The sequence below is a fragment of the Macaca nemestrina genome, chromosome 1 (genome assembly GCF_043159975.1).
Source record: "Macaca nemestrina isolate mMacNem1 chromosome 1, mMacNem.hap1, whole genome shotgun sequence".
In the NCBI taxonomy this organism is placed as follows: domain Eukaryota; kingdom Metazoa; phylum Chordata; class Mammalia; order Primates; family Cercopithecidae; genus Macaca; species Macaca nemestrina.
Genome location: NC_092125.1, coordinates 222,290,987 through 222,310,671, shown reverse-complemented (window position 1 = coordinate 222,310,671; position 19,685 = coordinate 222,290,987). Strand labels below are relative to the sequence as shown.

The window sequence follows — 19,685 nt, the reverse complement described above, 5'->3', positions numbered from 1 at the left end:
AACGTTTTCTTTAGCAACAGCGGTTAGCTCATTTACTCTCACAAGGATCATATGAGGTAGGTATCCTAAATAGCCCATTTACACAGGGAAGTGGGAAGGAGAGAGGGTGCCCCCAAGGACGAGACACAAGCTGTTGCCACATCAGCACTTTGCGCCTGGACGGTACCCCAGTTGTCCTGGCTGCAGGCAGTCCCCACAGCCCGCTTCCTAGAGTATTAGCCAGGCAAGATACGCCCTGGGCGACAGAAACTCCGACTTTTGCCAGAGGCCCCCAGGTACTGCCTGGGCGGTGGCGGGAGCCTGGAGCTTGGCGGATGGCGCGCCTGCCGACGCCGTCTCCTAGCAACCGAGCGGCGGTCACGTGACCCGCTCCAACCCGCTTCACGTGGTCCGGAGCGGCGCTGGGGTTGGAGTCGCCGCAAAGGGCGGGGCGGGGCCGGGCAAGTTTGTTCCCCGAGTTCGGAACCCAGGAGCCCCCGCGGCTGCAGCGCAGGTGCCCTCGGCCTGGGTCGAGATGGAGCTGCCTGCTGTGAACCTGAAGGTGGCAACGGGCTGGGGATGGGGGGTCCCCTTTGCGGGAGGAGGTGGGACATTTGCATTTTCCAGGAAGGTGGGAGGATCGGGAGTTTGAGGGAAAGAGGGATGGGAGGAAGGGAAGGTACAGACCCCACGCGAGAAGGAGGTGGGCAGGCAGGCCACAGCAGGGAGAGTGAGTCAGGCACAGGCCAGCAGGGCGACGCAGAGGGGCCGTTGGAGGTGGCAGGGGAGGGCAAGGGCCGCCCCTTCCCGGACTCAGACCCTCCAGCAGGCAGCGCTGGTCCCAGGATTGCTGTTGCCCGCATGCCCAGAATTCCCCTGGAGGAGGAGGAAGGCGCGCGGGAGGGGCTTGGAGGCGGCTCACCTCCCCCGCGCGGGGTCAGGGACTGGGCCTTCCCCCGGATCCCAGCACCGTCCCAGGACCTCCTTATTTGCTAAGTCGGGTTCAGGAAATCTGATGTTCCCAAGCAATTGGTTTTATTTTTTTTATTTTTTATTTTTTATTTTTTTTGTTGAGACAAGAGTCTTGCTTTGTCGCCCAGCCTGGAGTGCAGTGGCCGGATCTCAGCTCACTGCAAGCTCCGCCTCCCGGGTTCACGCCATTCTCCTGCCTCAGCCTCCTGAGTAGCTGGGACTACAGGCGCCCGCCACCTCGCCCGGCTAGGTTTTTGTATTTTTTAGTAGAGACGGGGTTTCACCGTGTTAGCCAGGATGGTCTCGATCTCCTGACCTTGTGATCCGCCCGTCTCGGCCTCCCAAAGTGCTGGGATTACAGGCTGGAGCCACCGCGCCCGGCCAGCAATTGGTTTTATAAAATTTACACGTCCAGCGCCCTTATTTCATAATGAAGAAGCACAAACTCCCACAGAAATTACTTAAAAGCAGAAAACCCCAACTTTGAGCACTGGGGAAAACGTTGCAGGGCTTCCTGTGGTGTCTTCATTTCCCGAGCCAAGCCGTGAGCTCAGTCCGGGTCTGGGTGCCAGCGGCTGCTCTTCTTTTTCTCCCCACCCAGCACCGTCGCCCACGTGTCTGGGCTCCGTTTGCATGAGAGGGGCTAGGAGCTTTAGCTTTGGTCAGGAAGGTGTGGACCTTGGACCAAACCGACCATTTTGGGTCTTAGTGCATCCTCCTTTGAGGCAATATCTAGGAATGTCCTCTTACTCATAAGTGACGAAGCATTTAGCTCCCTGTTGGTGTCTGGCAGTAAAGGAACCTGAGAGATAGATGGTTACAAAACAATGGCTTAATACACTTTATTACACAACATCTGTGCTGACTTGCCGTGGGCCCGTTTCCCTTCTTAATCATACTTGCTTCAGCAAACCTTCCTGAAGCTTCCAGTCCACGGTGGTGGGGAGACATGGCTGGAGCAGGGAAATGGGCTTGGGTGGAACATTCAGCTGGGAAGAAATTTACGTGACAGCAACCGAAGTTTGTTGGTATCAGTACCCACTCTATTCCAGGCAACATGGGGTTAACACCAACTGCCTTTTCTCTGATGAGGGATTTGCTTAAAATAATTGCTGAGAGAGGATCAGGTGAGGGCGGTGGGAGGGATAGAGCTCTCATTTATGGGCTTCTGTGGTGTGCCAGGTTATATAATCAAGGCAGCCTTATGAGAAAGCTGATGTGGTCATCTTTTTACAGATGAGCAAACTTCAGCTTAGACTGGCTAAGTTGCCAAGGTCCCACAGGCAGTAAGTGGCAGTATCAGGATTTGAACCCATAGGGCTCAGACTCCAGGGCCAGGTCCTTTCTGGGGTACCAGCTTAGTTAGGGCTGACTTTAACCTTGGCTGTTTCTGTCTTTTGGGAGGGCTTAGTCTCTTAGGGGCTTTTTTGAGCAACTTTTTAGGCCCGACAGGCTAAGCGCATCCACAAGTATGAGCTATGCTGGGCAGCTTAGCCAGGATGAAAAGGCTGGTCCTCCCCTTGACTTGGCAAACAAGATCCCCCATCTCCAAGGGTGTTAGCCGCTACCAGTCAGAGACAACTAAGGGCTGGGTGGCCCTGAGGGGTCAGGGTTGCCAGGTCAGGTACAGGAGATCCAGGTGAATTTGAATTTCAGGTCAACAACGAACAGTTTTTTAGTATGAGTAAGTCTCAGGCAGTATGTGGAATATATTAACAAATTATTCATGATCTCATATTGGGAATTAACTGGGTGTTCTGTATTTTTGTTTGCTGAATCTGGCCATCCTGTGGAGAGCAGCCGTTGACTCCTTGCTTGCAGGCACTTAGGGGATGTTCTGAGATCAGAGCCCTTCAGGAGGTGGGGAACTGCTCCCTGCGGCCTGCGCTCCCTCATTTTGTATATTCCTTGGGCAAGGGCTGAGTGCCCGCTTCTGCCCAACTCAACCAGAGTGGGCAGTGGTGCCAGGTGAGAAGAAACAGCTGCCCCAGGCCCTTTGCACAAAGGGCAGCCCCTGACTGAGCCTTGTCCATGTAAGAATGACATTGTGGGCCAGGTGTGGTGACTAAGCCCTGTCCATGCAAGAATGACATTGTGGGCCAGGTGCGGTGGCTCACTCCTGTAATCCCAGCACTTTGGGAGGCCAAGGTGGGTGGATCACGAGGTCAGGAGATCAAGACCATCCTGGCTAACATGGTGAAACCCCGTCTCTACTGAAAATACAAAAACAAAATGAGCCGGGCATGGTGGTGGGCACCTGTAGTCCCAGCTACTCGGGCGGCTGAGGCGGGAGAATGGCATGAACCTAGGAGGCATAGCTTGCAGTGAGCTGAGATCGCGCCACTGTACTCCAGCCTGGGCGACAGAACGAGACTCCGTCTCAAAAAAAAAAAAAAAAAAAGAAAAAGAATGACATTGTGATGAGCTTAGAAAGTACTGGACTTGGGTTCAGAGGTCTTGTGGGAAGAGGACCTTGGGAGGAGGATCCTTTGGTCTAGCAGGTAGTGTAGCATTAGGGTTAAGAACTCAATAATGAACTCAGTAATGAGGGATGCAGGGCTGACTTCCTGACAGGCACTGTGTGGAGCGCTTTCCACACCTCTCCACCTCCCTGTACCACTGGATCCACACAACACTGAAGAAGGCATTATTGCCCTGCTTTACAGAAGAGCAAACAGCTGTTCTGAGAGGTCAGGTGACTTGCCCAAGGTCATTAGGTTCTAAAGTCATGGAGCCAGGATCAGATCCACCCGTTTGCCTCCAGCACCCACGAAGTTAACCGCTGCACGACTCTGCCTCCCATCTGTGGCAGCCCTGACTGGTGTCCCGGGACCCCGGCCACCCTGGGGGATCTCACTAGCACATGTAACGGGCCACCAAGTGTTTGCACAGGCCTGGTAGGTGTATATTCCATTTCTGGGAAGTCCTACCCCGCCATGGGTCCTCTAGTGGCAAACAAAGGGTTGAATTCTTGGTCTTCATGCCTCGTTGGTTTCTCTTCAACCTTTCCTTCTCCAGGTTAGACTTCCTTATTTCCATCCGCCCTCTACGGCTCTTCGAGATCCTGACGGTGTAGCACAGTGGAGAGAACAGGCTTTGCGGGCAGGCAGGTCTGCATTCAAGGTCTTGAGTAGGTTTCTGTGTGACCTTAAGTAGGTTTCTGAACTCTCTCAGTATCAATTTCTTCCTTGTAAAAAGAAGATAAATACAGTCCCTACCTCCTAGGATGATGGATCCCATGGTCCAGGAGGTAGTCTAGAATTAGGGTCACAAATTCAGGCTGGGCCAGGCATGGTGGCTCATGCCTGTAATCCTAGCACTTTGAGAGGCCCAGGCAGGAGGATCACTTGAGGTCAGGAGTTTGAGACCAGCCTGGCCAACATGATGTAACCCCATCTCTACTAAAAATACAAAAATTAGCCGGGTGTGGTGGTGCTCGCCTGTAGTCCCAGCTACTCAGGAGGCTGAGGCACCGAGGATCACTTGAACCTGGGAGGCAGAGGTTGCAGTGAGTTGAGATCGCACCACTGCACTCCAGCCTGGGCGACAGAGCAAGACTCTGTTTCATAAAACGGACAAACCTCCGGCTGGATAGATCGAATCTAACATTTGTGTCTGGGCTCTGTTGTTTGTAAGCTTTATGAATATGGGCCACTTTACTTAATCTCTCAGAGCCTCAGTTCTACCCCATACAGTTACACGGATGACATGAGTTAGGTGCAGTGCAGGTTAGATGCATGGCAGGCAGGTGCTTGTCAGTAGCAGGAGTTGCTGCTCTTGTTGACGATACAGGATCCCTGTCCCACATAGGTATTTAACAGTTAGTAAACGGATACTTACAGTGACTGTCCAGACAGATGCTTGTCTCTGGCAGTTGAGGCACCCTGTGGGACAAATGGGTACTGCCTCCATTTCGCGGAAGGGAGCCTGAGGCCTTGGTGCCTGGACCAGCACCCAGGTCTTCTGTTCCAACATAGCATCCTGGGACCCTCTGCTGCCTTGGCCCATTGACCCCTGTCTGGGAAAGAGCTGGGCGGCCTCCCCTGGGCTGAGCACTGTAGTGAGAGTCCAGGGGCTGAGGTCCGTCTTTCCTGCCCAGCTGGGAAAGGGGTCCTGGCCCTGCCACCCATTTAGCTCAGGTCCTTCCCCTGCTTCCAGCTCCTCTTTCAGGCAGTACCTGAGAATCCTGTTTCTCTTTGGCTACCAGGAAGCTCCCCCAGGGCCAGCAGACAGTGCTTTTGTCCCAACAGTTACTGGCCCCTCTTTCCCTGGGCTGCCAGGAAGGGCAGGGCCCGTTTGGCTCAGTTTCTCCCTGGAGCCTTCCTGCACATTAAGGCCTCTCTGGGTGTCCTCCTGTTACAAAGATGAGGAAACTGAGGCAGGGGAGGCTTAGGCTTCTGGACATTTCTTTTCCCGGGGACTTAAGAGAAGCACATGGTGCTAACTTTCTTCATGTTTATCAAACCAAAGTGACGTCACGCAGAAGGGACTGTGTGTGTTCTAAGGATCTGCAGTATTTCCAGGTTACATTGTTTTCTTCCCTAACAGAGATGGCAGAGGTGTGGACCCAGCTGGGTGCCCACTGTGTGCTACAGGCCCTTCCAGCGCTACGAGGTCTTTATCTCACAGGTTGTAAGCGTGACCCTTGGGGTGCCCTGCAGATCAGCGGCCCCCGTGGGACTCAGCCTTTCATGCTAACTGCATTCTCTCCAGAATAATCCAGGGCTCTGCAGGGCCCATTTATTAAAGACCTTTTGTGTGCACAGTCTAGGCATAGGAGCCAGAGCATTGAAAATGAAGATCATTTCCAAAACAAGCCCAGAGTGGGAAGAGTTAGGTGTCGATTTTGGGGAGGAAAAGGGCGATGGGAGCTACCTCCCCTCTGTCTCTTTCCTCGGTGTCTTCTTTAAGTCTAAAAGCTAGATGTTGGGACCACTGTGGCTGACTGTGCAGTGTGGCCCTGAGCGAGTTCCTTTCTGTCTGTGGTCCATGGTTTACTATCAGACAGAGGAGACAGCGGTTAGCTCTGAAAATAAAGATCAGAATCATCCTCATGCCCAGCCCTGCCTGCCCCCAACTTCCTGTCCCTCCCTCCTCTTCCTTCCACTCCAGCCACACTGGCTTCTGTTCAGTTTCCAGAAAGTTCCATGCCCCCCTTCTGCCACAGAGCCTTTGTGGGTGCCATCCCTCCTGCTCAAAATGCTCTTCTTCCCCTTCTGCCTCCCCCATCCCTTCCTCAGAGAAGCCCCTGACCTCCCCACCCTCCCAGCCTCCCTGCTGTTCAATTAGGTGCCCTTTAGCTTGCTATAGCTTTCCTTCAGGATGAGGGTTCACTGCACCTCCATTGCTAGGGCAGAGTACCTGGTTAGCGATGTTAGTCCTGAGAGCACAGCTCCAAATCTGCTCTGCACACCTCTGACTCCCCAGGGTGGATGAAAAGCAGGTGCCAGTGATGCTGGGTGACACTGAATGTTTAAGAAACTTAACACCATTTGATCACTTCAAGCCCCTAGGAATTGAAATCCATGGAAAACTATACCTCCCCGCCTCAGTTTCCCCATCTTTGTAATGGGGAGAGGCCTGATGGCTGGACAACACAGGCTGGGTCTGAGTCCTGGCTCTGCCATTGGCCTGCTCTGTGACCTTGGGCAAGTGACTTCCTTCTGAACCTCAGTTTTCTCAGCTGTAAAATGGGGATAATAAGACCTCAGAGGATTGTGAGGATTTAGTACTTTTATATACAGAAAGCACTTAGAATGGCACCTAGCACGTAGGGAGTGCCCAATAGTAGACGAAGGTAGGTGAGGCGATGGCAAAGATCCCTTCTAGAGCTCGCCTTCTGTAAACACACTACTCAGCCTGGTCAGAGTCTCGAGATCTTCTTTTCTTTTTTTTTTTTTTTTTGAGACGGAGTCTCTCTCTGTCGTCCAGGCTGGAGTGCAGTGGCCGGATCTCAGCTCACTGCAAGCTCCGCCTCCCAGGTTTACGCCATTCTCCTGCCTCAGCCTCCCGAGTAGCTGGGACTACAGGCGCCCGCCACCTCGCCCGGCTAGTTTTTTGTATTTTTTTTTAGTAGAGACGGGGTTTCACCGGGTTAGCCAGGATGGTCTCGATCTCCTGACCTCGTGATCCTCCCGTCTCAGCCTCCCAAAGTGCTGGGATTACAGGCTTGAGCCACCGCGCCTGGCTGAGATCTTCTTAAAGTTTTGTGCGTCGGTCCTTACAGAATTATTTTCCTAGTCTTTTGGAGCTGGGAGAGGAATTTCTTTTGGGCCACAGAGCCAGGCCCCTTGTGGTTCACTCTGGCCCCCGGTCCTGGAGGTAAAGGTGAAGTATCTCAGCCTCCAGCTCTGGATTCCATCTGCCCCGTGTGTGAACCTTTCTCACAAGCCCAAACAGTTCCCAGCTGAAGGCCCGCGTCCCCAGCGGGGAGGTTGGGTGCACTGGGTTTGGAGGCGGGTTTGAAATTTAATTCCAGTTTTGCCACTTGCTACCTGTGGAGTCTTGATCAACATAATTTATCTTTGAATCTTGTTTTCTCATCTGTGAAATGGGAATAATAGTATCTGTTCCAGAGGCTGCTGTGAGGTCCAGATAAGGTCATGTGAGACGGTTGGCATAGGGCCTGGCACATAGTTGGTGTGTGGTCAAAAGTAACTCTTCTAGAAATGTTTTTTCTCCTCTGCCAGAGCGAGTTTGTCTTTCTTTCTTTTCTTTCTTTCCCTCTTTCCTTTCTTTCCCTTCTTTCCTTCCTTTCCCTTCCCCTTCCCCTTCCCTTTCCCTATCCTCTTCCCCTTCTCCTTCCCCTTCCCCCCTCCCTCCCTTCCTTCCTTCCTTCCTTCCTTCCTTCCTTCCTTCCTTCCTTCCTTCCTCCCTCCCTCCCTTCCTCCCTCCCTTTCCCCCTTCCCCCTTCCCCCCTTCCCCCTTCCCCCCTTCCCTCCTTCCCCCCTTCCTTCCTTCCTCCCTCCCTTCCTCCCTCCCTCACTCCCTCCCTTCCCCCCTTTCCCCTTCCCCCCTTCCCTCCTTCCCTCCTTCCCTCCTTCCTTCCTTCCTTCCCTCTGTCCCCCAGGCTGTAGTGCAGTGGCCCGATCTTCACTCACTGCATACTCGACCTCACTGGCTCAAGTGATTCTCCCACCTCAGCCTCCCAAGTAGCTGGGACTATAGGCGTACTCCACCATGCCTGGCTAATTTTTTGATTTTTTGTAGAGATGGGGTCTTACTTTGTTGGCCAGGTTGTTCTCGAACTCCTGGGCTCAAGCGGTCTTCCCCCTCAACCTCCTAGCGTGTTGGGATTACAGGCGTGAGCCTCCGGACCCGGCCCGGAGTTCTTTTTCGCAGGTGGTGAGGGCTCCTTCTGCCTTTTCACCCAGGCTGGAAACCCCGGCCTTCTTCACAAACCTTGCCCGTGTCTGTGCCAGCACGCTGCCTCTGCCCCAGGCATGTGGCGTCTCTCCCTTCCAGCCTGCCCCCTCGATCCCTTGAGTAAACTTCTCCTAGGGCCCTCATTGACCACCAGGCCTGTTGAAGCTTCCAATTTGGGGCTTCCGGCCTCCCCAAAATCTCTGTGCCACCCCACCCCCACCTCAACCATCTCCACGCTCACCGCCACCCACTCAGGGCCTGGGGCTCGGCCCCACCTTTGCTTGGCTGAGCCCTGCTCATACTTTGTGCTCAACCCAGGTCCCTCCTCTTTGGAAGCTCTTGCTGCAGCTGCCTGCTCTCCCGAGGCATCTGCTTTTTTTTTTTTTTTTTGAGATGGAGTCTCACTCTGTTGCCCAGGCTGGAATGCAGTGGCCTGATCTGGGCTCCCTGCAACCTCTGCCTCCCAGATTCAAGCAATTTTCATGCCTCAACTTCTGGAGTAGCTGGGATTACAGGTGCCCACCACCACGCCTAGCTAATTTCTGTATTTTTAGTAGAGATGGGGTTTCACCATGTTGGCCAGGCTGGTCTCAAACTCCTGACCTCAAGTGATCTGCCTGCCTTGGCCTCCCAAAGTGCTGGGATTACAGGCTTGAGCCACCACGCCCGGCCCATCTGCCCTTTTTTTATGTGCTTTCCAGTCAGGGCCTTGTTGATGTCCTGGAGTAGAGACCAGTTCCAGGAGAGGAGGCTGTTATTTTAAGGACATAGAGGGCATTAAAAAGGGTAAAATATTGTAGTCAGGTGCAGTGGCTCCTGCCTATAATCCGAGCACTTTGGGAGACCAAGGTGGGTGGATTGCTTGAGCCCAGGAATTTGAGACTAGCCTAGTTAACATAGGGAGACCTCATCTCTACAAAAAAAAAAAAAAATAGCTGGGCCTGGAGGTACACACCTGTAGTCCCAGCTACTGGGGAGGCCGAAGCAGGAGGATCACTTAAGCCCAGGAGTTCAAGGCTGCAGTGAGCTGTGATGGTGCCACTGAACTCCAGCCTGACCCACAGAGCAAGACCCTGTCTCAAAATTTAAAAAGAAGAAAGTAGAATATTGCAGAAATCCAGAAGAATAGCCAGAGGGATTTTTGTTGTTGTTGTTTTTCGTTACCATAAGACATACCAAGCTGTCTCCCTGTAGAAAAGTCTCAGTGGCGTCCCTCACTGCACTTGGCATGAAGCCCACGCTCTTTCCCAAGGCCCTCAGGCCCCCCTACCTGTCCCCAGCCACCCTCCTTTTGCTGGCTTTCTCCAGCCACAACAGCTGCTTTCCCCTCTGCCCCCACACAGTGCCCCAGCTCCAGTGTCCCAAGAAATCACCCTCATGTGAGCCCCCACCCCACCACTCTGCCTCTTCTGATTTCAGAGCAGATTCCCTGCACTCCACAAAGGAGCCTCCTGCCCTTGTGTTACAGGAAGCGGGTCCCGATCCAGACCCCAAGAGAGGGTTCTTGGATCTCGCACAAGAAAGAATTCAGGGCGAGTCCATAGAGTAAAGTGAAAGCAAGTTTATTAAGAAAGTAAAAGAATAAAAGAATGGCTACTCCATAGGCAGAGCATCCCTGAGGGCTGCTGCTTGCCCTTTTATTTTTTTAATTAATTTGTTTGTTTGTTTGTTTATCTTTGAGATGGAGTTTCGCTCTTGTCCCCCAGGCTGGAGTGCAATGGCACGATACCGGCTCACTGCAACCTCCACCTCCCAGGTTCAAGCAATTCTCCTGTCTCAGCCTCCTGAGTAGCTGGGATTACAGGCGCACACCACCATGCCTGGCTAATTTTTGTATTTTTTATTTATTTATTTTTGAGACGGAGTCTCGCTCTGTGGCCCAGGCTGGAGTGCAGTGGCCGGATCTCAGCTCACTGCAAGCTCCACCTCCCGGGTTCACGCCATTCTCCTGCCTCAGCCTCCCGAGTAGCTGGGACTACAGGCGCCCGCCACCTCGCCCGGCTAGTTTTTTGTATTTTTTAGTAGAGACGGGGTTTCACCATGTTAGCCAGGATGGTCTCGATCTCCTGACCTCGTGATCCGCCTGTCTCGGCCTCCCAAAGTGCTGGGATTACAGGCTTGAGCCACCGCGCCCGGCCAATTTTTGTATTTTTTAGTAGAGACAGGGTTTCACCATGTTGGCCGGGCTGGTCCTGAACTCTTGACCTCAGGTGATCCACCTGCCTCAGCCTCCCAAAGTGCTGGGATTACAGGCGTGAGCCACCGCGCCCAGCCTGGTTGCCCATTTTTATAGTTATTTCTTGATAATACGCTAACCTAGGGGTAGATTATTCATGCCTCCCCTTTTTAGACCATAAGGGGTAACTTTGTGACGTTGCCATGGCAGTTGTAAACTGTCATGACGCTGGTGGAAGTGTAGCAGTGAGGACGACCAGAGTTTACTCTTGTGGCCATCTCGATTTGGGTGGGTTTTAGCCAGCTTCTTTACTGTAACTCGTTTTGTCAGCAAGATCTTTATGACCCGTACCTTGTGCTGACCTCCTATCTCATCCTGTGACTTAGAATGCCTTAACTGTCTGTGAATGCAGCCCACTAGGTTTCAGCCTTATTTTACCCAGCTCCTATTCAAGATGGAGTTGATCTGGTTCAAACGCCTCTGACTCTTGGAAGGGGCGTGGGTGTCAGTGAAGGCATGAAGCGGCCCCTCCCTGACCTGGCCTGCTTTCTTCCTCCTCCTTCACTCCTGGGCCACCTGCAGTTGCTGATTTGTCTTTTCAACAGACATTTCTGAGGCCCTCAGAGGTGCCGGGTGCGGGGGCCTCCTGTGTTTTCTGCACCTGATGCTTTCCTGCCCCTGTGGTGGTCATGTTCACAGACCTCTTCTCCCCGCCTTGTCATACCACAGGTGATTCTCCTAGGTCACTGGCTGCTGACAACCTGGTAAGTGACTCTGTGGGTATCTCTGTGTCTCCTGCGGTCTCAGGGTCTGTGTCAGCCGGGTCAGGTCCTGGCTCTGCCATGTTTTAGCCGGGTCACTTTGGGCCAAACAGCTGTGCCTCTCAGGTCATCTGTACAATAGGCATAAGGATTGCACACCCTGCAGGAGCTGGGAGGGAGATGAGGAAGGGTGCTCATCAGAGCTCCCCAGGGCCTGCCCCACAGTGAGGCCTCAGCATTGCGGCTTGATTTTCACCCTTACCATCTCTTTTAATCTGTTGAGTTTCTGGAGACATTTCTCTGCCAAACCAAGACTGGAAACCCCTGAGCTCACATGTGCACTTTGTAAACTTTGCAGTGCAGCACACAGGGCAACAGCTGTGAGTAATATGAACAGTAGCCATCATGGTTCACGACCTTGAGAAGCAGGGCCAAAATACAGATTTCTTAGTCACACTTCCCCAAGATTCTGAGTTGGTGATTCTGGGCTGGGACCCAGGCACCTGCTTTCTTAAAAGCAAAAAATAAGATGGTTTATTCAAAGACGTATTGAACCAAATGGCACTTCACACCTGCCTTGTACATGTCTTCTGCATGTTACACTGCAGTGAATGTCCCATAAATCTAGGAAGCATTGGTAATAAACGAGGTAGACTTGGTCCCTGTCCTTCTGAGTCGTCTTTGCAGCACAGCAGGGTGAGCAAGAGCATGGCCTCTCCAGCCAGACTCCAAATCCCAGGCCTACTGCTCAGCAGCTGTGTGACCTTGGGCAAGTTACTTAACCTCTCTGTGCCTTAGTTTCCTTATCTCTAAAGTAAGGATAACAGTAATACTGCCTTCCTAGGGTTGTTAATATAAATGCACATAAATGAGTTAATTTAAAGCACTTAGAACCATGCCAGGTACTAGCAAGTGATCTGTGTTCACTATGATTTTGATTGGATTGACAAGCAAATAAGTAAGTCAGCAATGTCAGTTAGTGGCAATACCCTAAAAAAGATAATAGGGCGGAGCTTGTGTTAGGAAAATGACAAGGTTGTACTTAGCACTGGTGGGTGAGGGAAGGAGTCTTAGGGTGAACATTCAAGTTGCCACTGAATGACAAAAGGAGGGCCAGGTGTCAGGGTAGAGGGTGCCCGCCACACAGGGCAGTGGCTGGGAGGTCAGCAAGGGCGGAGCTGTGTCCAGGATCCCACGGGCCCCTTAAGTCCTGGTGAAGAGTCTGCATTTTATTCTAAATGGGACAGAAAACTGTTGGAGGATTTTTAGCAGAGGAGTGACAGCATCTGACTACATTATGGGTTGCTGTTTAGAGAACAGAGTGGCAGTCAGGACACTGGCACAGGGTGGCTGCGGCTGTCGTCTGGCAGGAGAGGGAGGTGCTTTGGATCTACAGGGACACAGCCAGATCCAGGGTCTGGGTGGGAGGCAGAGCCCATAGGATTTGCTGGCACACAGCCAAGTGGCCTCGAAGACTATGGTGTGTTCTGGGAGGAGGCCCTGAGACTCCGGAGCAGGAGGGAGGTGACCTGTGGGGTGGTGGTCGCCTGACAGGACTGAGCTACCTCTTCCTACAGGGGCTGCATTGTATTCTCGGGCTCCTATGCCTGGGCCAACTTCACTGTCCTGGCCTTGGGTGTGTGGGCTGTGGCTCAGCGGGACTCCATCGACGCCATAAGCATGGTGAGCCAGGGTGGGGGAGAGGCGGCAGGGTGGTGGAGAGGCGGCAGGGTGGGGGAGAGGCGGCAGGGTGGGGGAGAGGCGGCAGGGTGGGGGAGAGGCGGCAGGGTGGGGGAGAAGCGGCAGGGTGGGGGGCTGCAGCACAGGGTGAAGCACAGCCTGGCTCTGCCACCCCGTCCCGTCCCAATATTCTCCCTTTTCCTTGGGCTGCCACTTCCCATTGTCTAAAGCCTTGTTCATCAGCCTCCTGGGCTCCGGCCCATGCCTGTCTTCAGGAGCCCAGCCTGCTGCTCTTGTCTGGCTTAGAGAACCCCAAGTCTGCCATTATCTCCCCGAGGAAAGCCATGGGGTGTGTCCCACCGGTGCCTCAGATTAGCCACTTCGCCAGAGCGGCAGAACATCCCCTGTAACCTGCCCCTGGGGCTCTCTTTTAGGGGAGGGGCTGTGGCTGGGAGACCCGGCCAAGGGGGCACTCCACACTTTAGGAAGTAGAGGTGACCCTGCCCCACCAAAACCTCCCACAGGGGGAGCTTCTCAGCACCCACCCAGCCCCGTGGGGCAGTGAGCGCTCCCCGCACGGGCTCTTCAAGCCGCGGCCAGGGCCTCAGGATGACTGAAAAAGGATTTTCTTTGTGTTGGAGACAGACTGGGTGAACTCCAAGGAACCTTCCTCTGTGGCGGTTCTAGAACCAAGTCTTGTGCCCGTCATGGCCTTGGAGGTGACGGGAAATGGGTGGGGAGGGAGGCTCTGGTGGAACCGGGACCTGGACCCCTGGCGTCCCTGCCCCCAGACTGCAGTCCCAGCCAGCGGCTCCCCAACGGGGTCCTGCCTGCTTGCTTGATCTGTTTTCCAGCAAAACTCAAGGACACAGTAGGGCACGAAACAGCTTCCCATCCGGTATATGGTGGGGGAGCCACGGGGCGCGGCGGGGGTGCTGTGCTCATCAGTGTGGTGTGTCTTGCAGTTTCTGGGTGGCTTGCTGGCCACCATCTTCCTGGACATCGTGCACATCAGCATCTTCTACCCACGGGCCAGCCTCACGGACACAGGCCGCTTTGGCGCGGGCATGGCCATCCTCAGCTTGCTGCTCAAGCCGCTCTCGTGCTGCTTCGTCTACCACATGTACCGGGAGCGCGGGGGTGAGCTCCTGGTCCACACTGGTGAGGCCACTACCTCCAGCCAGCTCCCCACTCTTGTCTCTCCCTTGCCTGGCCCCCAGCCTCTCCCTCAGTAAGCCCGCCTTGCCCCATGGGGCCAGGGCTCAAGGTGCAGGGAGAGCGTGGCATGGGCGCTCTGTACCAGGCTGGACAGGTCCAAGCTCCTAGTGTCTGCTGCAGGAGCCCAGGGGTCCTCTGGCTGTCCTGGTCTGCCGCGACCTTCTCCTGCTGTGAAGCTGAGGCTGGGCCCTTCTCTCAGCCCAGAGCACAGGCACAGCTTGGGGTATCATTTAGTTCCCAGGGGCAGCCCTGGGCTGTCTCCATCCTGAGGGCCACAGGCACCTACAGGTCTCCTTTCTGTTCCCACGGGGGCCCATCACTGGAACCCCATTTCCTGCCATGTGGGGTCTTCCCTCTCTTGAGGCAGAGACTGTGCTAGGTGGCCAAGGGAGAGCCCGCACCAGTGTAGGCTGTGGGAGCCTCAACGAGGACAGCCCTGAACAGGGAGTACTTTCCCTGCCCACTGGCCCCTCCCCACTCGCCCAGCCTTACACCTGCCCTCTCCCACACCCTCTCTGAACTCCTGAACCCCTTCTCCTGGTGGCCGAGCCATTTGCCTGCTCTCTGACACCTCTCTCTCTCCCATTTTCTCTTTGAGAGGAGTGGAGGGAGGTGGTGGGGTGTGGCCTTCTGCCTTTCACTCCTGAGAAGAGATGCCCTAGGTGGCCTATGACTGCCACCAGCTGGTCGAGGGTAGGAATGGCCTGGGGCTGCCCACAGTGGCTGACCTCAGCACTGCCTGGGCCTGCCTCCGGTGAGGGGCGCCAGAATGTTTCTCCCATTAGACAGATGAGGAAACTGAGGCCCATATCCCTTGGGACTTGTTCAGGGTCTCAGGATGAATGTACAGAGTAGGGGATGGGAGTGAGGCATTGGGGTACTCGGAGCCCTACGGCCCTGCCTTGGACCCAGCCCCAGTCTCTGAGGCCATCTGGATATGGTAATGTGGTGTCCTTGTACCTGGGAGGGGAGCTGGAGAGGACTGCATGGGCCCGGGGCTGGCATCCCTCTGCCCAGGTTCCTGAGCACTCGCTGCCTGGGGAAGCCCATGGCACAGGGGCTAGGAGCCTGGCTTTGGATCGGCTGCCTAGGCGTGGATCCCAGCATCATCAGCTTCGAGCTGTGTGATCTTGGGCAAGTCAGTTCATCTCTTTGACCCACAGTTTCCCCATCTGTAAAGTGGGGACAATAAAAATACCCGCTGCATAGGGATACGGCAGGATTGAATGAATAATACATGCTAAAGGTTGAGTGCCTGGGGCTGCTGCCTGTGTCTCTGTGCATGATGTCAGGATGCCCAGCCCAAGGGTGGCGGGGGTGGGTCTTGGGTTGGACTTAGCCAAACATTCCGAGTTCTCACCCTTCATTTTTCTTTCCCGCCATGTCCCCTGCCACCCAGGTTTCCTTGGACCTTCTCAGGACCGTGGTGCCTACCAGACGATTGACTCAGCAGAGGCACCCGCAGATCCCTTTGCAGTCCCAGAGGGCAGGGGTCAAGATGCCCGAGGGTACTGAAGCCAGCCACACTGTGCCCGGCCCCGCCCCGGGCCTTCCTTGTGCCTGGGAGGTCGTTCTAGGGATGCTCCTGACCTCCATCTCTTGGACCTAAGATGGAATGTGTCCCCAGCTCAGGGATTGCCTGAACCAAGTGCCCTGAGAGGCCAGGAGCCCCCGTGGGCCACCCAGTGCCTTGCACACTCCTGTCCCAAACTCCCTGAGGCCTCCCCTCCCTTCAGGGCACCCACTGGTTCCCAGGCTGGAACCATGGTCTCTCTTCTCCTCCTACCGCACCACAGAGGCCCCCAGCTGAGTCCCGCCTGAGTGTGGCAGGCTCAGGCCTTTAAGGACCACTGATGCCCCCTGAGGCCTCCCCTGAGTTTGTCAGGCTTCAGTGGAAGCCCTGAGAGCTTCAGGTCCTGCTCAGCTCCAGGAGCCGTCTGGCATGGGAGTGAGGCCCCGTGCTTCTCACTGCCTGGTCACGTGGTGGCTAGGGATGCAGGGCTGGAGGTCAGAGGCGTCAGCAACACTGTGACCCATCACAGCCTCCAGCCTCCCTTTTCGGAGCCACAGCATTAAAGTTTGGGGAATTCTATAGATGGGCTGTGTTTTGAGCCACTTTCAGTCTCCTGGCTGGGCTGGGGCCTGGCCTTGTTCCTGGGAAGATTTCTCCTGCCAATTCCCAGGTGGAGCCTGCACTAGGCTGCCCCAATCTGTCATGGCGGGAGGAAACGGACATGCGTGTTGGCTGAGCTGGGCTTGTGCCTGACTCTGGCCTAGCAGAGGCCTAGAGAGAGCAACTGGTGGGTGTGGCGTGTGGGCATCCGTTTCTCTGAACCAGACGACGCAGGCACTGTTTTGAATCCTGCTCCGCCACTTACTAGCTGCATGCCTTCAGTGTCTTCTAGAAAGGGTTGGTGCCTGCTCCAGGTGTAAGGTGCCTGGCGTGAGGAGGGCTCCCTCAGTGATGGTGAAGTTGTTAGCAGTGGACTTGTTCCTCGGGCCAGTGACAATGCTAGGTTAGGAGGCAGGGGCGACCTCTTCCTGGTGGCCCCTGTGTCTGGTCACCACTGACTTGGGCTGACACATCCAGAAGTTCCCCAGGGCCCGGGCCCACCCCATGGACAGGTCTGGCGGTTCACAGCTTGCTCTTCTGCCCCTGGGCCCAAAGTGCCAGGGCTTTCCCAGGCCATCCTGGCTTGTCTCTGGCACAGGGTCAAGGCCTAGTGCACAACCCCCACCATTCTCTTGTGTCCATCTGTCAATCAAAAGAGGCTTAGTAGGCCGGGCGCGGTGGCTCAAGCCTGTAATCCCAGCACTTTGGGAGACCGAGACGGGCGGATCACGAGGTCAGGAGATCGAGACCATCCTGGCTAACACAGTGAAACCCCATCTCTACTAAGAAATACAAAAAACTAGCCGGGCGAGGTGGCGGGCGCCTGTAGTCCCAGCTACTCGGGAGGCTGAGGCTGGAGAATGGCGTGAACCTGGGAGGCGGAGCTTGCAGTGAGCTGAGATCCGGCCACTGCACTCCAGCCTGGGCGACAGAGTGAGACTCCGTCTCAAAAAAAAAAAAAAAAAAAAAAAAGGAGGCTTAGTACCTGCCTGGTGCCGAGCAGACAGGGCTGCAGTGGTGATCTTGGGAGCCTGCTCTCTCAACCTAGGAGTCTTCCCACCTGGAGGATTACAAACAGGCAAGACCTCTGAAAGAAGGGGACACAGGCCTCTGGGCCAGGAAGGAAGGCTGCTGTGGGGAAGGGGCTGTGCTCCGGGCAGAGGGCTGCTGAGCAGCTGTGGTTGTAAGAAACTGGAAACAGCCTCGCTGTCAGGAGACGGACTTCATTATAGGGAGTATGGACCAGTAAGCCACGGTCCATTCATCGTATGGAGTACAGTGCAGTGAGCCACAGTCCATTCATTATAGGGAGTATTCATTATAGGGAGTGGAGCAGTAAGCCACGGTCCATTCATCGTATGGAGCACGGTGCAGCAGTTACAGCCGATAAACCAGACCTTCTACCAACGTTGGTCCCCTGCAAATGTGAACAAAGCAGATTGCAGAATGACACTGGGATGAATTTTCAAACCTCACAGCAATGCCATATGTTGTTCCTAGGTTTATGTGTGGTCAAATAGTCCAGGTAAAAAGCCTGGACTAGAAGGACACCTGTCAGGTTCATGACTGTAGCCGCCCTGGGTGGAGGAGGGGCGTGACCCAGGGGGAATGGGACTAAGACCCAAGTCTATTTCTCTTGTGTATACAGTGTCCTGGCCCCGGGAGGGCTTGTGTGCCTGCATCATGATGTGTCAGATTCCCAAAGGGAATGAAAAGCCAGGGCAGGGGCCTGGCCCAGGCAATGGGGGCAGATGATGGAACGTGGGCCGCGCACAGGGGAGTGTATCCAGAGACCTTGGTTCCTCATCGTCCCAGGCTCCCAGGTCGAACCGGCTCTGCAGGAGAGGACAGAGGAAAGCTCCTGTCTTGGGGTGTGCCCCAGAAGCAGAGTCTGCGATGAAAGCAAGGGAGCTGGGCTTTCCGGTCATTGGCCAGGAGCTGTTGAGGGAGTGGGAGAGGATGGCTTAGATTTGCAGGCACTGTGTCCCCCTGACCGTGCAGGCAGTCAGAAGCCAGAGGGCCATCAGAGGCAGACAGACACAGTGGAGGAGGCACCCGTGTGGCTGCTCCTTCCACACAGCGGGCTCCGCAGGGAGAGCTTCTAACAAACAACAAGCGCCCCAGAGCCCACTGTGCGTGAGGCCATGTTCCAGAGGCAGGGGATGCCAGGGTGCGGGAAAAGTTACCCGGGGCATTCCATTTAGCATGAGAAGTTCTAGGCAGTGTGACAGCTAACAAGGCCCGAGGCAGAGAGTGGGTGAGCAGAGGGTTGGGGGGGAGAGAAGAAGACAATGAGGTCAGAAGGTGGCTGGGGTCAGATGTGCAGGCTTAGCAAGTCATTCTGAGGACTCCAGCTCTGACTGAATGAGATGGGAGCCCCTGGAGGGTGTTGGGCAGAGCCAGGCAAGGTCTGCCTTACATCCTATTTCTCTTTTTTTTTTTTTTTTTTTGAGTCGGAGTCTCACTCTGTCGCCCAGGCTGGAGTGCAGTGGCACCATCTCGGCTCACTGCAAGCTCCACCTCCCGGGTTCACGCCATTCTCCTGCTTCAGCCTCCCAAGTAGCTAGGACTACAGGCGCCCGCCACCATGCCCGGCAAATTTTTTTGTATATTTGGTAGAGACGGGGTTTCACCGTGTTAGCCAGGAAGGTCTCCATCTCCTGACCTCATAATCCACCCACCTCGGCCTCCCAAAGTGCTGAGATTACAGGCGTGAGCCACCGCACCCAGCTTTTTGTTTTGTTTTGTTTTGAGACACAGTTATGCTCTTGTTGCCCAGGCTGGAGTGCAATGGTGCGATCTTGGCTCACTGCAGCCGGGTTCAAGCAATTCTTCTGCCTCGACCTTCCAAATAGCTGGGATAATAAGTGCCTGCCACCACGCCTGGCTAATTTTTGTATTTTTAGTAGAGACGGGGTTCACCATGTTGGCCAGGCTGCTCTTGAACTCCTGGCCTCAGGTGATCCGCCTGCCTCAGCCTCCCAAAGTTCTGGGATTACAGTCATGAGCCACTGGGCCTGGCCTGCATTCTAAAAGGACCACCTTGGTGCCTTGGATGGGGATAGAGGTGGGGGTGGTGACAAGTGGTCAACTCTTGGGCACTCTCTGAAAGAAGAGCAACAGGACCTGTGATGGGCTGGATGGAGGAGGCAGAGACGAGCCTGGGACTGCGAGGTGTGGGCCTCACTGGCAGGCTGGAGCTTCCATTAGCCAGGAGGGAGGACATGGGAGGGCAGGTCCAGGATGAGGCCAGGACTTCAGCCATGGATGGGCTGCACTGTGCTAACGAGGCTTTCCAACCAGACATTCTCACCACCTTTTAAAAGGCCCGTGTCTGTAGGGACTTGGAAGTAGGGCACCGTGCAGGTTTATATAGTGTCTGACTTTCTAGAGACTGTCAACCACAGGAGGCAAATTCCTC

General features: G+C 54.9%; 1 protein-coding gene across 1 annotated transcript; it reads left to right on the top strand.

Moving 5' to 3' along the window:
* Positions 1–401: 401 nt before the first annotated feature.
* On the top strand, positions 402–16,243 carry AGTRA (angiotensin II receptor associated protein). Its single transcript, XM_011726800.3, has 5 exons — positions 402–541; positions 11,222–11,256; positions 12,831–12,936; positions 13,899–14,094; positions 15,551–16,243. The coding sequence occupies exons 1-5, from the start codon at positions 515–517 to the stop codon at positions 15,664–15,666; spliced, it is 480 nt and encodes a 159-aa protein (XP_011725102.1). The 5' UTR covers positions 402–514; the 3' UTR covers positions 15,667–16,243.
* The last annotated feature ends 3,442 nt before the right edge of the window (positions 16,244–19,685 follow it).

Excerpts from the sequence above, each read along its gene's own strand:
- AGTRA (XM_011726800.3), top strand. The coding sequence starts at position 515 with ATGGAGCTGCCTGCTGTGAACCTGAAG. Across the intron at positions 542-11,221 it reads TGCCTGCTGTGAACCTGAAG|GTGATTCTCCTAGGTCACTG; the intron begins GTGGCAACGGGC and ends GTCATACCACAG. Across the intron at positions 12,937-13,898 it reads CCATCGACGCCATAAGCATG|TTTCTGGGTGGCTTGCTGGC; the intron begins GTGAGCCAGGGT and ends TGTGTCTTGCAG.